This window comes from Periplaneta americana, chromosome 2, assembly GCF_040183065.1.
Source record: "Periplaneta americana isolate PAMFEO1 chromosome 2, P.americana_PAMFEO1_priV1, whole genome shotgun sequence".
NCBI classification, from domain to species: domain Eukaryota; kingdom Metazoa; phylum Arthropoda; class Insecta; order Blattodea; family Blattidae; genus Periplaneta; species Periplaneta americana.
In genome coordinates, this window is record NC_091118.1 from 6,047,532 (window position 1) to 6,069,173 (window position 21,642).

General features: G+C 38.1%; 1 protein-coding gene across 1 annotated transcript; it reads right to left on the reverse strand.

Annotated features, from left to right (window-relative positions):
- Positions 1 to 496: 496 nt before the first annotated feature.
- Positions 497 to 10,136, reverse strand: LOC138695377 (uncharacterized). Its single transcript, XM_069819794.1, has 2 exons — positions 9,942 to 10,136; positions 497 to 5,575 (listed from the first exon to the last, which is right to left on the reverse strand). The coding sequence occupies exons 1-2, from the start codon at positions 9,960 to 9,962 to the stop codon at positions 497 to 499; spliced, it is 5,100 nt and encodes a 1,699-aa protein (XP_069675895.1). The 5' UTR covers positions 9,963 to 10,136.
- Positions 10,137 to 21,642: the final 11,506 nt, after the last annotated feature.

Sequence of the window (21,642 nt, forward strand, 5' to 3'; positions counted from 1 at the left end):
TGGAATTAGGAAAGGTGCAGCAACCCTGCCTCCACGTGGATTTGACGGGAACCTGTCAATTCTTCTGAACAAGGGTTGTGATTGGTTACTGACAGTAGAAGACAAGATTTCCGTCACAGTAAGGAAGACATCTATTTACGACAACCGATTAGTAGGGGACAGTAGAAGGTCTGTCCGCAAAAGCCTTTCTATGAAACTCCACCCCATGAAATAAAATACAGTATATGTAGAACAATGAAGGAAACATTGAAATTTGGTGGTTCATAAAAATGCGGTCAATTGAAAGAGGTGGTCATGTTACAGAGGCTATCAGCCTCACATGTTTTACTGCGTTAGAGTTTTTATAGTTACGTATATAATTCATATTGATAACACTGGGATGTTGCAGAATGGGAATTGGTCAATAAGAATCCAAAATAGAAGAAGAAGAAGATGAAGAAGATCTATGATTGTTGTAACACGGGAAACAATATCTTATAAGCCTGTCATAAAATGATTATAACTGATTCACTGCACCTGCTTCTGTTAACAACCTCACCATTGAGTCATATCGACGTTCAACTGCGATAGACATCGGACTCTCTCCATACTTATTACATACATTGACAGCAGCGTCATGCTCTACTAACAGCCTCACAACATCCACACGCCATTTTATGGTCGCACTCAGAATTGCACATTCACCAAGCTTCCCACGTGCATTAACATCAGCATTTTTTTCTATTAACATTCTCACAGTGTCCTCGCCACAGTCTTCGGCTGCCACCATTATTGCAGTAATGCCGTCCTTACCACACACATTAACATCGGCACCATTCTCAGCCAACAGCCACATAATATGTTGATGATTGTGTAGAGCTGCTATCAATATTGGACTCTGACCATGCTTATTGCGTTTATTAATATTAGCACCCTTGTCTATTAATAAACTTACAACTTCTACCAGACCATTTTCGGCTGCAGCCATTACTAAACTAACACCATCCTTGGTTCTTGCATTAACATCTGCTCCTCTCTCTATTAATAACATTGTAAGTTTCTCCAGACCACGTTTGGCTGCTGCCATTACTAAACTAACACCATCCTTGGTTCTTGCATTAACATCTGCTCCTCTCTCTATTAATAACATTGTAAGTTTCTCCAGACCACATTTTGCTGCTGCCATTACTAAACTAACACCATCCTTGGTTCTTGCATTAACATCTGCTCCTCTCTCTACTAATAATATTGTAAGATTCTCCAGACCACGTTTGGCTGCAGCAATTGCTAGACTGACACCATCGTTGGTTCTTGCATTAATATCCGCTCCTTTCCCTAGTAACAACTTTAGAATATCCTCATTGTCGTGCTTCAGTGCCATCATTATAGGTGTCTCACCAAGTTTATTGCGCACATTAACATCAGCGTTCTTTTCTATTAACATCCACACAGCATTCAGCAGACCACTTTCAACTGCAGCCATTATTGGAGTGATGCCGTCATTGGTACGTACGTTAACATTGGCACCTCTCTCTATTAACAACCTCTCAATATTTCCATCACCGTACCTCACCTTCAATGCAGTGAATAATGGACTCTCACCAAGCTTGTTGCGCGCATTAATATCCGCGCCTTTATCTATCAACAACTTGACAATGTCGACATGGCCACGTTCGGCTGCAATGAATGTTAGACTGTTACCGTACTTGTTACATACATTCACATCAATGCCATGTTCCTCTATTAACAAATTCACAATATTCACACGGCCATATTCGACTGCACTGGATATTAGACTGTCGCCATTCTTATTGCGTGCATGGACATTAATGCCCCTATCTATTAAAAATTCAACAAGATCCACATGATCACGTCTGACTGCAGTGAATATCAAATTCTCACCATGTTGATTGCATGCATTAACATCGACACCTCTCTCTATTAAAAGCCTCACAACTTCCACGTGACCATACTCGGCTGCAAGGAATATTGGAATACTACCAAACTTACTGCAAAACTTAAAATCCGCTCCTCTCTCTATTAACAGTGTCACAATTTGCACATTACCATGCTGAATTGCGTATGACAAAGCAGTATTATTCATATCGTCCCGTATGTTAATAAATTGATCCCTGTGAAATAACATATTTACAGTAGGCCTATATCTACGAGAACTGTCATCAGCCTTCTTAAAATATGTCCTCACGTTGGAGTCTTTTAATTCTTTCTTTGCAGCATTTAGCAAAAATTCCACCATTTCTTTCTTTCCCGCATCTGCAGCAACGTGTAACATTGTGCCACTAACTACTTCCCATTCCCAGTTACTTTTTGCTCGTATTGGATGCTGAACACTTACACCAGAGTTGAAGAGGAACTTGGCAATATTAATGTACCCACCTTCTGCTACCATTTTCAAGTTTCTCTCTAGGAGCTCCTTACTCTTAATATGCTCCAAGCTGAAGCTAATGTCACTGTTTTGTGCGTGTCTTTCCAGTAGCTTCTCTACAACTGACCATGCTCCAAATCTGTCTGCCAGTGTGAGGGGTTGACAGCACAAGACTTCGTCTTCAATGCTACAATCAGCACCGTGATCAAGTAGTATCTCCAGGACTTCATGCGTAGTTGTATTACGAATGGCTTCGTAGTTCCCATGATATTCATCGTGACATTCAATGTGATTCATCACGGCCAGGTGCAAGGGCGTTCTCCCACCTTTGTCCTTCTCATTCACATCACACCGTTGGGAATGGAGCAATTCGAGGAGAGATACTTTGTCTTCATTTAGGACAGCCACATGCAATCGAAATCCTTGACTCAGAATGCGGTGAAAAAATGTCCTTATTACTTTAAACTTCTGATCAAACAATATCTTTTCTAAATATTTTTTCTCTTTTTTGAAATTTTTTGCAAACCACTTTGCAGCAAAATACTCTGAGAAGGTTCTGTGAATGAACACTGCTCTGAAATTAACAATTTCGACAATAATTCCAGTTTTATCAAGACCTCGATAAAATCGTCTCCTTAAAGCTTCGACTCGGCTCATAATATCATGGAAACAGCTGAGTTTCTCAAGGTCTTCACGTTCTAGCAGGGAATGCAAGGCACATACCATGTGGTTCTTCTCAAATACTTTCCTCAGCGACTGGTAAAATTCTTGCAGGACTAGCTTTGTTGTGTTGCCGTCGCCCTTTTCATTGATATATATATCCCATTTCTTATCCACGAATCTGCAATAAAGATCCAACAAATCCAGTTTGTCAGGAATTTCTATGTTCCCGGTTTGACAGTAGTCAGAGGCTTTGCTTTGAAACACTTCAGCCAACATAATGATCTGTAGTGGAATTTCTGTGAATTGTCCAAGTTTGTCATTTAGTGACCTTCCCATCATTTCCAACAACCTGGCAATAAATATCTTGATGCCATGAGCATCATCAGATATATTTTTCCACAGTTTGGCGAGGAAATCGTGTTGATTTTCTTTTGTGAAAGGTTGAAGCTCAAATGCAAGACAGGAGAATTCCTTTTCCAGCATTTTCCTCATCACAGAACGAGAAGTGATCCATAATTGTTTGAATTTACACGACGAAAGTTGCCTTAGTGTGTTTAATACCATGTCTGAATAATTAGGGCTGATTTCATCAAACCCGTCTATCAGAATTACAATATTGCCTCCATTTTTCAATTCAAATTCGAAAAGTGATTTCTGGAAGGCACTGTCGAACATTGCTGCCTCTATAAGGAGATCGATAGGAGACACCAGATGCCCACTTAGGTAATCAGTATGGTCATTCAAAATTACTGTTATCACCCAGCAGGTAGGATCATTTCGCTTGAATTCGTGAGCTAAATTAATAATTTCCGTGGATTTTCCCATTCCAGGATGAGCCACAAGCACCTTCACCTTGTCGGACAGCAGCATGGCTTCCCTCAAGCTCCTGTTCGATGTTTCATATGTTAGGTGCCGTAAGACATTGGTTACACCACCTTTTGATTGTCTCCAAACAAAGCCAGTTTCCTCCTTGTGAAGCCAGTGAACGGAATTGTATATCCTTGTGGCCATTTCAAAGTCCATTTTACTTCCAACATAATGCCGGCAATAACTTGCTTCATTGTGTTTTGTTTCATCAAATATCTCTACAGATTTTCCAGGTGGAACTAATTGCTGCAGGTCTTGTTGTGTTACTCCACTCACAACCATACAATCATTTTCAGCAAAAAATATTCTCCTATCCACATGTTCTCTACGCAAGAAAGTACGAGGGATATAGTATTCATATTGTTTAGTGAGTTCCTTTCCAATTCTTTCGACGTTTCCAGAAACTACTTGAATTACAATTTCAGCATTTAATGCTTCATCAAATGCTTTGTTGTCAACCAACGATTTTAGCTTGATGAGCTCACCTTGGAAGTTCAGTTTGCATTCTAATACTTTTTCTTTTGTCTCCTTATCCAGTTCACCAAACCGGAATGTATCTGTATAACTTTTAAATTTGAATCCTGCCTTCTTTTCACCATGATGATTTTCAGTAACTATCTTTCTTTGTTTCAACTTTTCACCGTCATGAATTTCAATAAGTGTCTTTCTTGAACTTAAATGTTTGTGCAATTCTGGTATTTCCTCCGCCCAGCCATTCACTACAAGTATATCCCACCCTGGACATCGATTCCACAGAGCTAACACTTCACTCATTCGATCTTGCAATACATTAGCATCTATCATAATCTTCTTTTCAACACTTTGGTGTACTTTGAGGGAAGTGACTGCATTGACGTTCTTAACAATCAGAAGACCACCTTCAGCTGGCAGATGCTGTCTAAATGATTTCAAATACCTTTCATCAAATCGTACATTAAGTAATGAGAGCTGACCTTCTTTTGGTTTGCAGATGTCAGCAATATTGCATTCCACCATCTGTTCCCAAAACGTGGCATCTTTTGTGAGGAACGAGCCAGGGCCTTCCCACCAGTTCTTTACATGGGACAGAAACTTTTCGAAATGAGAATCTGTTCCCAATGCAGTCTGAAGTTCTGCCTTAATGAATTGATCAAGTTGTTTCTCAGTGGCTTGCTCGGTGTAATATCTGAACTGATGGAGAAACTGGTTCGCTTCAGGTTTGTCCTTCAACAAGTCGTAGCCAGAGAAATGTATGCATTCCCCTCCTGTCATGAGCACATCATGGAGTGCAGTGTCGTCAACATTTTCACCCAGAGTTCTAGTCATTGCAGCATTTGTGTAAACAACGAACCGCACATCACGGAATGGACCCCAGTGCTGCAGATCTGGATGCTGTCCCCACTTGTTCTTGAGCTCACAGTAGGACTTGTAGTACTTCGTAATGCTGAAGTCGCCCTTTTCTTCCATCAGGTTCCTCGCCGTTATTGTCTGACGTTTTCCTGTTTTGTGTTTCAATTGTACGAACGTTGTGTTACCCCCAAAGCTAAATACAATATCGTCAAACTTCCCACCTGCTTCCATGTTGGAGGCAATACGGAACTCCTGTCCCTCATTGACTCCTCTAAGAAAAAGAAGCCCAGACAGTTTCACTTCGTACATTGCCCCCGACATACTGCAGGCACTGCCTGTCTTCTTGTAATCCTGTAATTGACCAGAAGAAAATCATTTCATGATGATTATTTGTAGTCATTTTATTTTGGAGGTGATTCGCTAGTAGTGTGAATTTGGCAAATTTCCAGAATGCAAATAATGGATACTTGGCAACATTTAACTCGAGGAAAATACGAGGGACGTCTAAGACAGAGAGAGAGAAATCTGTGATCACCATCTCAGAGCATATACTTTAATTACTAGCACATTAGAACACAGTCTAAGAAAAAAATACTTGTACCTACAGCACTGAAACTGATAAAAGGAGTCTTCCTATAAGAGTGTCATACTTTCAAAATGAAACAAATAATTGTATTAACGAAAGAGGTTTATTTTTTAATTAGTATTATTTTTAAGCTCACTTAATGCCATTACGTATGGAAGAGAACGTCTGTTAAACGGCAGCCACGGCTTCGTCGGCTTGCGCGTATACGGGTCTTCCAATTTTCAAAGTCAGGCAAACATAAACCAGGCTCAATTTCACGAATAACGCACGAGATATTGTTCTTTAGGTCATTAACTGTTTCTGGTTTATTGGCATAAACTCATGATTTAACATAACCCCGTAAGAAGTAATCCAGCAGCGTTAAATCATATGATCTCGGAGGCCAATTAACATCACCACCACGCGAAATGAAGAAGCCTCTCAACTTCTGCCTCAAAAAGTCGACTGTTTCGTGAGCAGTATGATACGTGGCGCCATCCTGCTGAAACTAGACTTTTCTGAGGTGCATACTTTCCAATTGAGGCCAAGAATGTTCTCTTATCACACGCCATACACTTCACGTAATACACAGCATGCTTGGCGAAGATGGCCCAATTTGAAATTAGTTTTAACGATTTTTACGCGTTGCGGAATGGTGTAACGTTCCATGATTATTTGCCAACAACAATACTGTAACCATGGGAAAAATGTGACTGCTATAGCATTATAAACACATCAGCTGTTATAATGTTAAAATTAGAACATTCTTATTGGAAGACTCTTTATTAACATACTAACCAGTATTTTATGTTTAATTAATTAATGGTATAGTTTGGGTAGAGGTAACATTTTTACCGACATATAAGGCGCATCTTTTTTCTCTGAAAATATCATACAAAGTTTGTGCATCTGTCAAAGCTTCATAGGATGCTGTGAAAAATTAGACAGGGGTTAAATAATTTAAGTAGTTTGCCATTAGTAATATACTGGATGGTGCAGAGGACAATTAGGCCTATTTATTATATAAAGCCTCAGTTTATGATGTAGAAGAGGTTTCAAGTGACTCTTCATTTGGCTATGGAGATGAATTTTTGGGTTTTGACGAAGAAGATTAAAAGGTATTCATTTCTAGTTAGATTATGTATTTCATAAAGGTTTAATGCATTTTATTTATTTAACTAGGTAGCTTGCTAGTGAGTACAAATTAAAATTATAAAACAAAAATGTTTGTAGCCACTCGTGTACGGTGTGGTCTTAGCCAATAATATAACAAAATTAGAAGGACAGTTTACTAAATACAGTAACTTAATTCAAACATGTAGACATATATATTAATTTATAATTTAAATACTGAAAATTTATTATAATATTCGATGCTAAATTATTTTCCCCCTCAAAAACACAGTCGACCCATGTACAAAAAGGGAGTGTATCTCACACACAAACAAATAAGAAGTCCAGAGGTTGTGTTGATGCAAGTGTTAAATAAAAGTTATGTTTTTCTAAATCCAACAATTCCTCTTTGTTTAATGCTAAGCAGAAACATTTATTTTGGTTTCAAACGTTTTCCCTGTTTTCACACATACTATAGACAACCCAACAACAATATTACAGTATCAACAATCATGCACAGATATTGCTTGGCATTAAAATTACTTTTAACTGAAACAGAAGCAGCTGCAGGTTTAAATATAGCTGTGTCGTTGTCACATTTCTGGAAACATTGACTGTTTCTTATCACGATCCAAAACACGGTATCCATAAAAACAGCAAGGGAAAAGGATAAACGAAAAACAATCCATTGGCTATGAGATACGTATAATGTTCGTAAATACGGAATTTTTGTTGTCCCATAGCGATTTAATACGGGAGACATTTTTTCAGGCCTCAAATGCATGACATTCTGCATGATACAAGATACCTGGCAACTGTATGTTAGTCCCAAGTATTATAAATAAATTATATGTAACAGTTATAGCTATTAGATTGATTCAATAGTGATTAGGCCTATACATATTCTTAGTAGTTTTAATGTTTGATTTCTGCTATATTCCTAAATAGTTACACCTACTGGCATTTGTTATTATTTGCATGTACTCTTCTGTCACCATAGCAGCAATCCACACGGATGTAAAGATAAAGAAGGAAGGAATGTTACATTTCACTGATCAGTTAATCTTTAATTTCTACGACGATTTTTGCTCAGTATTATGTTACAGAAGACAAACTATTGTACTAATACGACTGTTTATGCTTCAGGTTTCCTCTGAGTAAAGATTCCCTTAACCGAAAGTGGGTAGTTGCAATCCGCAGAGAGAATTTCTGTCCTGCAATGAATCATTCTGTGTGTTCAACTCATTTCCAAGATAGTTGTTACCTTTCAAATTATGTTATTACCATATAGGTCTACATCGTTATTGACCTTCATCCACTCAATATCCTTCATTTTCTGCAAACAGCTGTTGTTTCAGTGCATACATGAACAATTATTCGCCGAATTTAATGATACAGAAACTGTATAAATTACAAAAAGTTAATTTCTTAATACGACTGATTGAAAATAACTCTTGTCTTAGTTACGGATTAAAGTAACAGTTTCTTGTGCTACTGCTAATACTGTTACTACTACTACTACTACTACTGCTACTACTGCTACTACTACTAGGCCTACTGCTACTACTGCTACTACCACTACTACTACTACTGCTACTGCTACTACTACTACTACTACTACTACTACTACTACTGCTACTACTACTACTGCTACTACTACTACTGCTACTGCTACCACTACTATTACTACTAATACTACTACTGCTACTGCTACTACTACTACTACTACTGCTACTACTGCTACTGCTACTACTACTACTACTACTGCTACTACTACTGCTACTACTACTACTACTACTACTGCTACTACTACTACTACTACTGCTACTACTACTGCTACTACTACTGCTACTACTACTACTACAAATAATAATAATAATAATAATAATAATAATAATATAATATATAACATAATATATTATTATTATTATTATTATTATTATTATTATTATTATTATTATTATTATTATTATTATTATTATTATGCTTTTTGATTTTATACAGCTGTTTAACCTACAGATTAAATTAAAAAGTAGACACTAATTGTTTTATTAACCCTGGTTATGAATATTCACATTCAGAGTTCCTATGAACTCATTTGATGACATACACTGATTGGCTTCTGAGCTGTCTATATATAGTCGCGAAGCTGTTATTCCCGGCGTGACTCCTCCTCTTTGCTTACGTCTTAGGAAGTGAAGGCTCTATAAAGTCTAGGTAGGTAGTATCGTTCGCCATTTTTGTTCTTTCGTTGCCGAGCTACCATACGAGGAATCTATTTGCCACATCGTTAAACATTATCATGTCGTAGCTCCTATGATAATAAATCAAACGCACTGTAATTCAGCAAATAATTGAGCGGCAAATAACGTCTTCGTGTGCTTTCTGCGAACGCCAATGAAAGAGCCAAAATGGCGGGCGATTATATCAAGCATTTATCGAGCCCTAAGAAATGAATAACGTCTTCATAAGCGAATCACAAGACGCACACGTTTAAATGTAGCCGACCTGCAACGCGATTGGCTGCCGGAAATTAGAGCGACGGGACTAGAACACCCATCTTTTCCAAAGTCTCCATTTTCAAACTGCCTTTTGTCAGTCAATATCAGTCTGTAAGCGGAGAAGAAACACTCCACACAGACAGAGGTTAGAGGAGCATAGTTAACTTACATTTTTCATTTGAATTTCAGAAGTCATCTGAGAGCCATCGTATAAACTTACACTTTGATGATTTCTGCTTAGGCATCTCTATATTTGTTCACATTCACTTTAACGCACGCCATAAGGAAGACAAGAGAACGTATCCGAATCCTGACAGTTTTATGTTTACTGTTGATGCATTAGACTCTAACCGTTACTACAGGTATTTCACTTCATACTGTGACGTGACAATGAATTCCAGATAGCTGAGGACCCCTGCTTCTGATTGTATGTAACAGGAGAAAATATGAAATTCCGCTGCTTTTTTTTTTAAGTTTAATCGTAAGAAGTAAACAGAATATTATGCAACACAGTGTCTGCTGTGTATTGGATACTTACACACTTCCTGCTGGCGGCCATTCTGCTGCTGTTGTTGTGATCAAACGTCGTTAAACAAACCTGGAAACAATTACTTCATGTTACAAGTCTAGCGTAAATGTAAATCAGTTTATTTTACAAACTTACATGTAATATTGGAGCAGTTCAAATAAAAGTGACATGCAGGGACCAGTTTAATATTCCTCTACGCTAGACTGCCCCCCTCCGCCCCCCAAAAAAGAAAGAAAACATGACTGAGCACAGAGACAGCATGTCACGTTTACAATTTATAGAATTTCCTTTACTGTCTGTGAGCACAAATAACTTATGTGTAACCGACAAAGTCAACAGTAAGCCACATAATCAGCATTATAAATTAAGCAGGCAGAAGACAATAAAATCCTAACAACACTAAACGAATTTATTATTAAAAAAACTCATTCGAGTCGGCCTCTGGAGCGCAGTTGGTAGAGCGCTGGCTTTCTGTGCTCGAGGTTGCAGGTTCGATCCTCGATCAGGTCGATAGCATTTAATTGTGTTTGAATGCGACAGGCTCATGTCGATAGATTTACTGGGATGTAAAAGAACTCCTGCGGGACAAAATTCAGGCACACCGTAATGATAATAATTATTTATTTATTTATCTATCTATCTATCTATCTATCTATCTATCTATCTATCTATCTATCTATCTATCTATCTATCTATCTATCTATCTATCTATCTATCTATCTATCTATCTATCTATCTATCTATCTATCTATCTATCTATCTATCTATCTATCTATCTATCTCTCTGTCTGTCTGTCTGTCTGTCTGTCTGTCTGTCTGTCTGTCTGTCTGTCTGTCTGTCTGTCTGTCTGTCTGTCTGTCTGTCTGTCTGTCTGTCTGTCTGTCTGTCTGTCTGTCTGTCTGTCTGTCTGTCTGTCTGTCTGTCTGTCTGTCTGTCTGTCTGTCTGTCTGTCTGTCTGTCTGTCTGTCTGTCTGGCTGCCTACGTACGTATTTATTTATTTACTTACTTACTTACCTACTTACTTACTTAATTACTTATTTATTTATTTATTTATTTATTTATTTATTTATTTATTTATTTATTTATTTATTTATTTATTTATTTATTTATTTATGTATTTATTTATTTATTTATTCATTTATTCATTCATTCATTCATTCATTCATTTATTTGCTGAACAGCAGCCAGAGGCCAATTATAGTGCAGCACAATACACAAACAGAAGATACAAAGGTGCAATAACAAATAAATAATATCTCAAATAAAGAAAAGCATACATAAATAAAATTACGAACAAGAAGAGTAAATACTAATAATCAAAACGAAACTATACCTTAAAAGGATCTAAATTGTGCCCATGCAAATTGGCATATTTTATGCATCTACAGACTAGAGAAAGTGATAATAATAATAATAATAATAATAATAATAATAATAATAATAATAATAATAATAATAATAATAAAGACTTCTGCACAGCTAGAAAGCAATCTCAGTGATAGCACTATGGTGCCAAAGTCAGTGAAATTCTTTGGAGTTTAGGAATTTATGAAAAACGGAAATCTGAAGCAGATACAAATAATTTTCTTAGGCGATAACTAGCTTTTCTGGAAACTAAGTACCTATTACTCCAATGAAGCCTATATTTTTAAGTAGATCTACCTCAGTTGTATTTCAGTGGATGTCTTTCTCTTGGTATGACTTTATCAAGACTTCCTGATGTCCGACACAGCTCTACACGAACTGCACAACACTTACTGTGATCCAGAAATTTTGTATCCATCATTCTTCAGGTGAAAAACTTCGCAGTATTTCAACAGATATAAGAGAGCTGATGAACTCCATGATTATATGAAAAACATCGATTATACCCACATAGGCAGTTTTACAATTATGTAGGCCATGTTTGAAATGAATACTGCGTCAAGAATGAATTAAATCGATAACATGCTAGCAATTACCTGAACTATGTTCCTAGTCAGCGATGTATGACATGGAGGGAGGAAGGAACTTGCCACCCTACCCCATTGTCTTCTGGCTTAGTTGCCTTGTTGGCGTCACTTATGAAGTTCTAACCATCATCGGGCAGCTGCCTGCAACAGTACGTGCACTGTAAAGGATAGTTTTGCAACTGCATCGCACTTGGAATCAGAATTGTTAGTTGACTGTCTGCTGTGTACAAACCACAATAGAGCTTCCTTATCATGTAAGACGACAACACTTCCTGACGTGACGTCATTTGCGGAAGTGGTGAGATAAGGAGCGGAGTGACTAACAACGAAATGCGAAATGACCAGAGATGTGTGATAGCGGTAAATAAAGTAGTACCAGGGCTAGTGGGATCATCGTGCTAATCACACGATTCCTTCGTTTTGGTTGGATGATCATTCACCTCTGCTGAGGCATGTGGACGTGAGGAAAGCAGCCATCGTCCTTCATGGGGTGTTGCTCCTCGGATTTAGGAGGGGATTAACCGATATTCGTCTGGCAGTTGGCGGAACCATCTGAAAATTCCAACAACGCAATCAGTCCAACCGGGATTTAGTCCCACGCCAGAGTGCAGTCTTGTAGCATACACTAGACCATACCGGTGGCATAGAGATTAAGGATGGTTAAAAAAACGTAGCAATTAGGTACTTTGTCACGGTTACTTGCTAGGCAATTCGTCGTTCGACCATGGCTTCTTGTAAATACTTATCTTATTCCAGAATAAAATACTTAAATTTGAGGAAATTTTAACCTTAAATAATTATTATTCTACGTCTAAATTTTACATCAGTAAAACAATCTACAGTCCACATCTGTGGAGTAACTGTCACCCCGTCTGGCTGCGAAACCAGGTGGCCCGGGTTCGAATCCCGGTCGGGGCAAGTTACCTGGTTGAGGTTTTTTCCGGGGTTTTCCCTCAACACACTAGGAGCAAATGCTGGGTAACTTTCGGTGCTGGACCCCGGACTCATTTCACCGGCATTATCACCTTCATATCATTCAGACGCTAAATAACCTAGATGTTGATACAGCGTCGTAAAATAACCCAATAAAAAACAATCTACTAAAAAAAATTATCGTGTAAGCCAGTGATGTTAAAGCAAGCGCATTTTTCTGACCTTGACGTCGTGCGCGGGCATCAAGCGCTAGGTATGGAATGAGGAAGGATTATGTACTGTATATGAATAAGCAGCCTGTTCGATTAAGAAAACAGTGGTGTACAAACTTCAAACGGAACATGAAATTTTGTGTCGTTATTTTTATATGGCTTCTTTCTGTTTGATATTATCTGTATTGTCTGTAAAACAAAAGTACTAACACCAATTTCTTAATATTGCTGTTTTGTTTTAAACGTTAATAACATAATAAAGGGCTAAGAAGGAATATTCACATAAATTCCATAGCAGTACAACTATACTGTACTAAATGAATGAAACACATCATTCATAAAGAAAGTGATATCCCAAAGAAAGAGATTGAGTATGACATGATAAGTTGGAAATGATTTTGATGGTATCTTTAGCCTTATAAAAATAATCAAAAAAATATTGTAGTACAAAGCAAAGTTACCTAGATATATTTTTTAACTGTAACTAATATTACATAACAAAACTCTTATCGCAGTATGTTTTTAAGGTGATATTGGTGCGCAATTCCCTATCAGCAGAATATTAATTTATTTTCTCGAAATCTGCTGAAGCTATGGAGCTGATGTTTTTCCAACACATTGCCACATATCTTTTATTTATGATGTACAGTAGTTGCTTTGTTAATTCATTTCCTTACAAACAATTTCCATGCGAATATTTTCAAAATTTTCAATACATTATATTTAGTAATAAGTATTTATGATATAGGGGGCAGTCTTGCAGCGCCGGTCAGCGTACAGTAAAGGTCAGTGTGTGTTTTTAAATACCGACAACAATTAGCAGGACGTGCAACGTGGTGTACGTTACTTCTAACGGTCAATAATCACTGGTATATAATTCAAACTTAAATCTACATCCATTCGTTAACAAAGTCGATTGAAAGACTTTTCTGTTTGCTGTGGCGCGAATCGACTAAATCTAAATTGACTGACACCAAGGCAATTCGGTAAGTATCGTTATAAATCTTGTTTCATTCGATTCAGTCATGATATATGAATTACTTTTGTGCATGATCCATGTTACATAACATAATGATGCTATAGAAAAAAATATTATATGTTTCGCTGTGTGTCAGCCAGTACCGGTCACCTCTTGATCTTGCAGTACCGGTCATATTCTTTCATGTAGGCCCTAAGTTATGTTCGTTTAATATTTTTATAAAATGTTCATGATGCCTCCAGTGATAAGTAGACCTTCCAAAGGAAAATGGCATCCAGATTCTATGAAACAGACTGTAGAGAAAGTGTTAACAGGCCGACTTTCTATCCGCAAAGCTGCTGAAATATACAATATCCCCAAAAGTACGTTGATTGATCGTGTTTCTGCCGTAAAAAGAGGTAAGGAAATTACATCCACTCCTCCACTTGGTCGTTTTAAACCCACGTTCAATGCTGAATTCGAAGGAGTTCTATTGGATCATGTGAATGATCTATCTGATAGATTATTACCAATCACAAGGAAAAAGTTTTTGAATCTAGCTTTTCAACCTGCTGAGGCCTTAAAAATTCCTCATCCATTCATCCGTGACAAAAAGACTGCTGGCAAGGAATTTTATTATGATTTCATGAAACAGTACCCGAATTTGTCTCTCCGAACTCCTGAATCGACAAGCCTTAATAGATCAATTGGGTTTAACAAGCCAGTAGTCAATCGATTCTTTGAGAGTCTTACAAATCTAATGGAAAAATATGAATTCACACCCTATAAAATTTATAACTGTGACGAAACTAATGTCACTACTGTAAAAAAAAACCATTCCAAAGTTATTTTGCTGAAACAGAACTGTCAAGTCAGTAAACTGCTCTCGGCTGAAAGGGGAAGAATTGTTACTGTACTATTCTGTATGAATGCTGGGGGTCAGTACATTCCACCATTTTTCATATTTCCTCGACAACGCATGAATGAAAGACTCCTCATTGGTGCTCCCAAAGAGAGCAAAGGTGAACCTCAATCAAACGGATGGATGACATCCCAGTTGACGCAGCATTTTGCTCACTATGCCAAACCTTCTGTTCAAAACCCCATTTTGGTAATTTCAGATGACCATGTCAGCATAAGGACTTGGAGGTGATCACCTATGCTCGAAACCAGAATATTCATATCTAAAGCACTCCACCACATACGACCCACAAGCTTCAGCCTCTTGATCGTGTTTTCATGAAGCCATTTAACGATGCATATTATGAAGCTTGTGGGCTCTGGATGAGAAATAATCCCGCTGCAAGGATAACAGAGTATGAAATAGCGAGTCTTGTAGCTGACGCAGTTGTAAGAGTTTCACGGGCTGAAATTGCAACAAAAGGATTTCAGAGTACAGGAATTCATCCCCTGAATCCCAATGTGTTCACAGAGCTCGATTACCTACCATCAATGATGACAGGCATAGCAATGGATTCGAACGTGGATCACACTGAGAGCCCAAGAGTTAGGTCTATGCTTCCATTCCCTGAGATGACTTCTGCACCCAAGACAAGTTCACATCATGAGACTAGTCCTAATAGGCCTACTCCTATATTAATGCAGTTGTCTGCAATTTCAATAATAGTGCTTTCACAATCGACATGGTAACATAACCTTGTACATCTAGTTGATTAGGAGTTGCCTTATTGCAATACAGCTGTCATTTAGTCAAGTGTCCGAAGGCCAATAAGGTATCACTCATAAAGCAACTAAGCCAAGAGATAATGGTGTGGGGTAGCCAGTTTCTTTCTCCATTCCAATGCATACATCAATGACTACAACGAAAACTAGGGCTGAGGTAGTTTCGGTATTTTCTGAAGTGAAAGCCGTTGAATTTATTATTGTGGAGTTGTATTTGATACTATACGCAAAGCATAATAAAAGCCTAAGGTAATCAAACTAATTCGTATATGCAAGGTGTACAACGAGTACGAAGGGAACTAACTCAGCCCTAGTTTAGCTCCAGTAACATATTGAACTAATCGGACTTCAGATTGGAGTACCGTATGAAACGAATAAATGCAATACGTGTAGACAAATTGTATTTACAAGTTATACGCAGCTTTATGCTTAATCATAAAGCATAATTGCGAATATAGAAATAAAAGAAGTACTGATAGAGTACACATAACATATAATTTCAACATGTTAATAAATGCGTGCGATGCAACTGAAAATTCTTGAAACGTGCATTAATGAATGACCAAGAATTCCGTAATGAATCGTGCGTGCTTTATTTCAATTAATTACAACGCACTGCGCATGCTCAGTATTCCAAGTTACAGTTATAACACACTGCGCATGCTCAGTATTCCAAGTTACAGTTATAACACACTGCGCATGCTCAGTATTCCAAGTTACAGTTATAACACACTGCGCATGCTCAGTATTCCAAGTTACAGTTATAACACACTGCGCATGCTCAGTATTCCAAGTTACAGTTATAACACACTGCGCATGCTCAGTATTCCAAGTTACAGTTATAACGCACTGCGCATGCTCAGTATTCCAAGTTACAGTTATAACGCACTGCGCATGCTCAGTATTCCAAGTTACAGTTATAACGCACTGCGCATGCTCAGTATTCCAAGTTACAGTTATAACACACTGCGCATGCTCAGTATTCCAAGTTACAGTTATAACGCACTGCGCATGCTCAGTATTCCAAGTTACAGTTATAACACACTGCGCATGCTCAGTATTCCAAGTTACAGTTATAACACACTGCGCATGCTCAGTATTCCAAGTTACAGTTATAACACACTGCGCATGCTCAGTATTCCAAGTTACAGTTATAACACACTGCGCATGCTCAATATTCCAAGTTACAGTTATAACACACTGCGCATGCTCAATATTCCAAGTTACAGTTATAACACACTGCGCATGCTCAGTATTCCAAGTTACAGTTATAACACACTGCGCATGCTCAGTATTCCAAGTTACAGTTATAACACACTGCGCATGCTCAGTATTCCAAGTTACAGTTATAACACACTGCGCATGCTCAGTATCCCAAGTTACAGTTATAACACACTGCGCATGCTCAGTATTCCAAGTTACAGTTATAACACACTGCCCATGCTCAGTATTCCAAGTTACAGTTATAACACACTGCGCATGCTCAGTATTCCAAGTTACAGTTATAACACACTGCGCATGCTCAGTATTCCAAGTTACAGTTATAACACACTGCGCATGCTCAGTATTCCAAGTTACAGTTACAACACACTGCGCATGCTCAGTATCCCAAGTTACAGTTATAACACACTGCGCATGCTCAGTATTCCAAGTTACAGTTATAACACACTGCGCATGCTCAGTATCCCAAGTTACAGTTATAACACACTGCGCATGCTCAGTATTCCAAGTTACAGTTATAACACACTGCGCATGCTCAGTATTCCAAGTTACAGTTATAACACACTGCGCATGCTCAGTATTCCAAGTTACAGTTATAACACACTGCGCATGCTCAGTATTCCAAGTTCGAGTTATAACACACTGCGCATGCTCAGTATTCCAAGTTACAGTTACAACACACTGCGCATGCTCAGTATTCCAAGTTACACACTGCGCATGCTCAGTATTCCAAGTTACAGTTATAACACACTGCGCATGCTCAGTATCCCAAGTTACAGTTATAACACACTGCGCATGCTCAGTATTCCAAGTTACAGTTATAACACACTGCGCATGCTCAGTATTCCAAGTTACAGTTACAACACACTGCGCATGCTCAGTATTCCAAGTTACACACTGCGCATGCTAAGTATTCCAAGTTACAGTTATAACACACTGCGCATGCTCAGTATCACAAGTTACAGTTATAACACACTGCGCATGCTCAGTATTCCAAGTTACAGTTATAACACACTGCGCATGCTCAGTATTCCAAGTTACAGTTATAACACACTGCGCATGCTCAGTATTCCAAGTTACAGTTATAACACACTGCGCATGCTCAGTATTCCAAGTTACAGTTATAACACACTGCGCATGCTCAGTATTCCAAGTTACAGTTATAACACACTGCGCATGCTCAGTATTCCAAGTTACAGTTATAACACACTGCGCATGCTCAGTATTCCAAGTTACAGTTATAACACACTGCGCATGCTCAGTATTCCAAGTTACAGTTATAACACACTGCGCATGCTCAGTATTCCAAGTTACAGTTATAACACACTGCGCATGCTCAGTATTCCAAGTTACAGTTATGACACACTGCGCATGCTCAGTATTCCAAGTTACAGTTATGACACACTGCGCATGCTCAGTATTCCAAGTTACAGTTATAACGCACTGCGCATGCTCAGTATTCCAAGTTACAGTTATAACACACTGCGCATGCTCAGTATTCCAAGTTACAGTTATAACACACTGCGCATGCTCAGTATTCCAAGTTACAGTTATAACACACTGCGCATGCTCAGTATTCCAAGTTACAGTTATAACACACTGCGCATGCTCAGTATTCCAAGTTACAGTTATAACACACTGCGCATGCTCAGTATTCCAAGTTACAGTTATAACACACTGCGCATGCTCAGTATTCCAAGTTACAGTTATAACACACTGCGCATGCTTAGTATTCCAAGTTACACACTGCGCATGCTCAGTATTCCAAGTTACAGTTATAACGCACTGCGCATGCTCAGTATTCTGATAGGCCTAATGATACCACTGTTGTAAAGGAAGCAATTCAGAAGCTCAGCCCAATTCCGGATGCCAGTATGAAGCGAGAAGTGAGTCGACGCCGAAAATCTGGGGGGGGGGGAAAGTGAGGTTTTGACATCCAGTCCTTCCAAGACATATCTAGAAGGAAAAAATAATGAAAAGTTGAAGAGAGGAGTCTAGAGGCTGGTGCGTGGGTAACGCCCCCTATCAGGATAATTCTTCCCAAAAAGCTCAAGAAAGACAACTAAAAAAAATGACGAAAAGGTGGAAACTACGTGCAGTTTTGCGGGGAATGTCATGACGAAAATTGGATCAGAGTTCTTCATGTCAAATGTGGGCTGCCGAAGCCTGTGCCAGCATTCCTGAGACATCTGACACGTATGAATGTGATTTTTGTCAAAAGTAATATGTGACCGGTACCGCCTGCCAATTTTCTGATTGTATCGAAATATGGACATTTAATTTCTTTTTATGTTTTGTATTAATATTAATTTCTGAATTTTTTTTGTATTTATAATTGAGTTCAATAATATTTGTATTGGAAGTAAATCCCGAAAAGACTAAGTATATGATTATGTCTAGTGACCAGAATATTGTACGAAATGGAACTATAAAATTTGTCGATTTATCCTTCGAAGAGGTGAAAAAATTCAAATATCTTGAAGCAACAGTAACAAATCTAAATGACACTCGGGAGGAAATTAGACGCAGAATAAATATGGGAAATGCCTGTTATTATTCGGTTGAGAAGCTTTTGTCATCTAGTCTTCTGTCAAAAAGTCTGAAAGTTAGAATTTATAAAACAGTTATATTACCGGTTGTTCTGTATGGTTGTGAAACTTGGACTCTCACTTTGAGAGAGGAACAGAGATTAAGGGTGTTTGAGAATAAGGTTCTTAGGAAAATATTTGGGGCTAAGAGGGATGAAGTTACAAGAGAATGGAGAGAGTTACACAACGCAGAGCTGCACGCATTGTATACTTCACCTGACATAATTAGGAACATTAAATCCAGACGTTTGAGATGGGGAGGACATGTAGCACGTATGGGCGAATCCAGAAATGCATATAGAGTGTTAGTCAGGAGGCCGGAGGGAAAAAGACCTTTGGGGAGGTCGAGAAGTAGATGGGAAGATAATATTAAAATGGATTTGAGGGAGGTAGGATATGATGGCAGAGACTGGATTAATCTTGCTCAGGATAGGGACCAATGGCGGGCTTATGTGAGGGCGGCAATGAACCTCCGGGTTCCTTAAAAGCCAGTAAGTAAGTAAGTAATATTTGTATTTAATTATATCAAAAGAGTGTGCCAGAATGTTATTTTTTTCTGTTATAACTCAAAAACCTTAAGCTGTCGGTACTGCAAGACTTCCCCCTATTAGATTTAAGAAAACATTGTTTCAGTACTGTACGACTAACAAATAAACATATCTGAAAATTTCACTTTTCTCTACAAAGGTTGAGAAAATATTCCTTTTGAATAAAAGAGCAAACTTGTGAAAAATGAGTATTAAAATTAAAACTTACATTCTTATAATGCACTTATACTTTTTAGATAAAACTGAAAATTAACATGGATACAGTTTTAATAAGTTCTCTTCCCTTTATCCATTGAATCAGTGCTGGTCAATCCTGTATTTGGCTCGCCAAAGCGGCATATTATACCACCTCTTTCGTCTGTCTCTTTCCTTTCCGCTGTAAAGCGCTCAGGCTCTACCGAGATCTAAAGCGCGCGCTTGCGCCTATGAGCATCTTTTGACATGACTGGTGTAAGCGAAATTTCTAACCACGGGATAAATCGGATCCAAGGATATAAAAAATTGACAATATTTGAAATAGTTCCTTTATACTTGTTTTTTTGAAAGATGGGACATGACAGTTAAGCGGCCGAGCTTGGAACTACAGTGCTATGTTGCCAATATGGACTACCACGTTGCCAGCTGATGGACGCTAGCAATTGATGTTAAGATGACTGACGTTAAAACGTTCATTGACAATTGACGCGAAGGTAAGAAAACAATACAAAAATTGACAGAGAATCAAACGCGAAACGTACAATGCTAACATTGTGTGCGCAATAAATGTCGCCAAGAGCTATTAAGCACTCGCCACGTGAGAATGGTAAGTTTGGCAACTCAACCGTTTTACCATAGCAACAAGTCCACCAGGCTACGTGGCATTCAGTTTTTTTTTTTTTTTTTTTTTTTCCCCTGATCGCAACGCTCCTGTCATGTCCCATCTTTCAAAAAAACAAGTATAATAATTGTTAGTAGGAGATCCTATTATTGGGACGGGTAAAAATTGTGTTCTGGGAAAATGGCAATGTAGATTAAGAATACCTAAATTAATCTCATAAGACAGTAGCAGAGGATTCCCGTTGCTTTTTACAATTACCGGAGGGGGCGGGGAGGTGAATTTTTAATGATGTTATGTGGGTATAGGCCTATTTACGTACGATTGGCGACACTGAATGTTATCTTCGCCATCTGTTAATAGAAGTAATAACTAAAGAAGCCACATGTACCACGGGTTATCAAAACCAAAGATATAACAAACTGACAAACTTTGAAATAGTTCCGCTAGTTGTCAATAGGTGACACCATTATTTCTCCGACACATTTTTCGACTAGTAGGATCAGATATTTTTGAACGCCAGTGTACTATGATTTTTATTGTAATTGTAGTTGTAAACTTAATAATTCTTGTAGCCTAATTGTAGTTTTAATGGTATTCTTAATATTGTAGTTGTAATTCCCTGGTGGAGGGGAAGAGAAGGCCTCATGGCCTCATCTCCAGCAAGTTAACTAAATAAATACTAAATAATAATACTTAATTGTAACGTTTAAAAATAATTGAGACACGAAATAATTAGTTACTCGCTGTTACACGCTTACTTTTGGAAAAGTAACTCAGAAATTAGGTACAGGAACGT

Bases quoted from the DNA above. Each gene is read 5' to 3' on its own strand.
- LOC138695377 (XM_069819794.1), bottom strand. From the start codon at position 9,962: ATGGCCGCCAGCAGGAAGTGT. The intron at 5,576-9,941 runs GTAAGTATCCAA...GGTCAATTACAG, and splicing joins TGGCCGCCAGCAGGAAGTGT to GATTACAAGAAGACAGGCAG.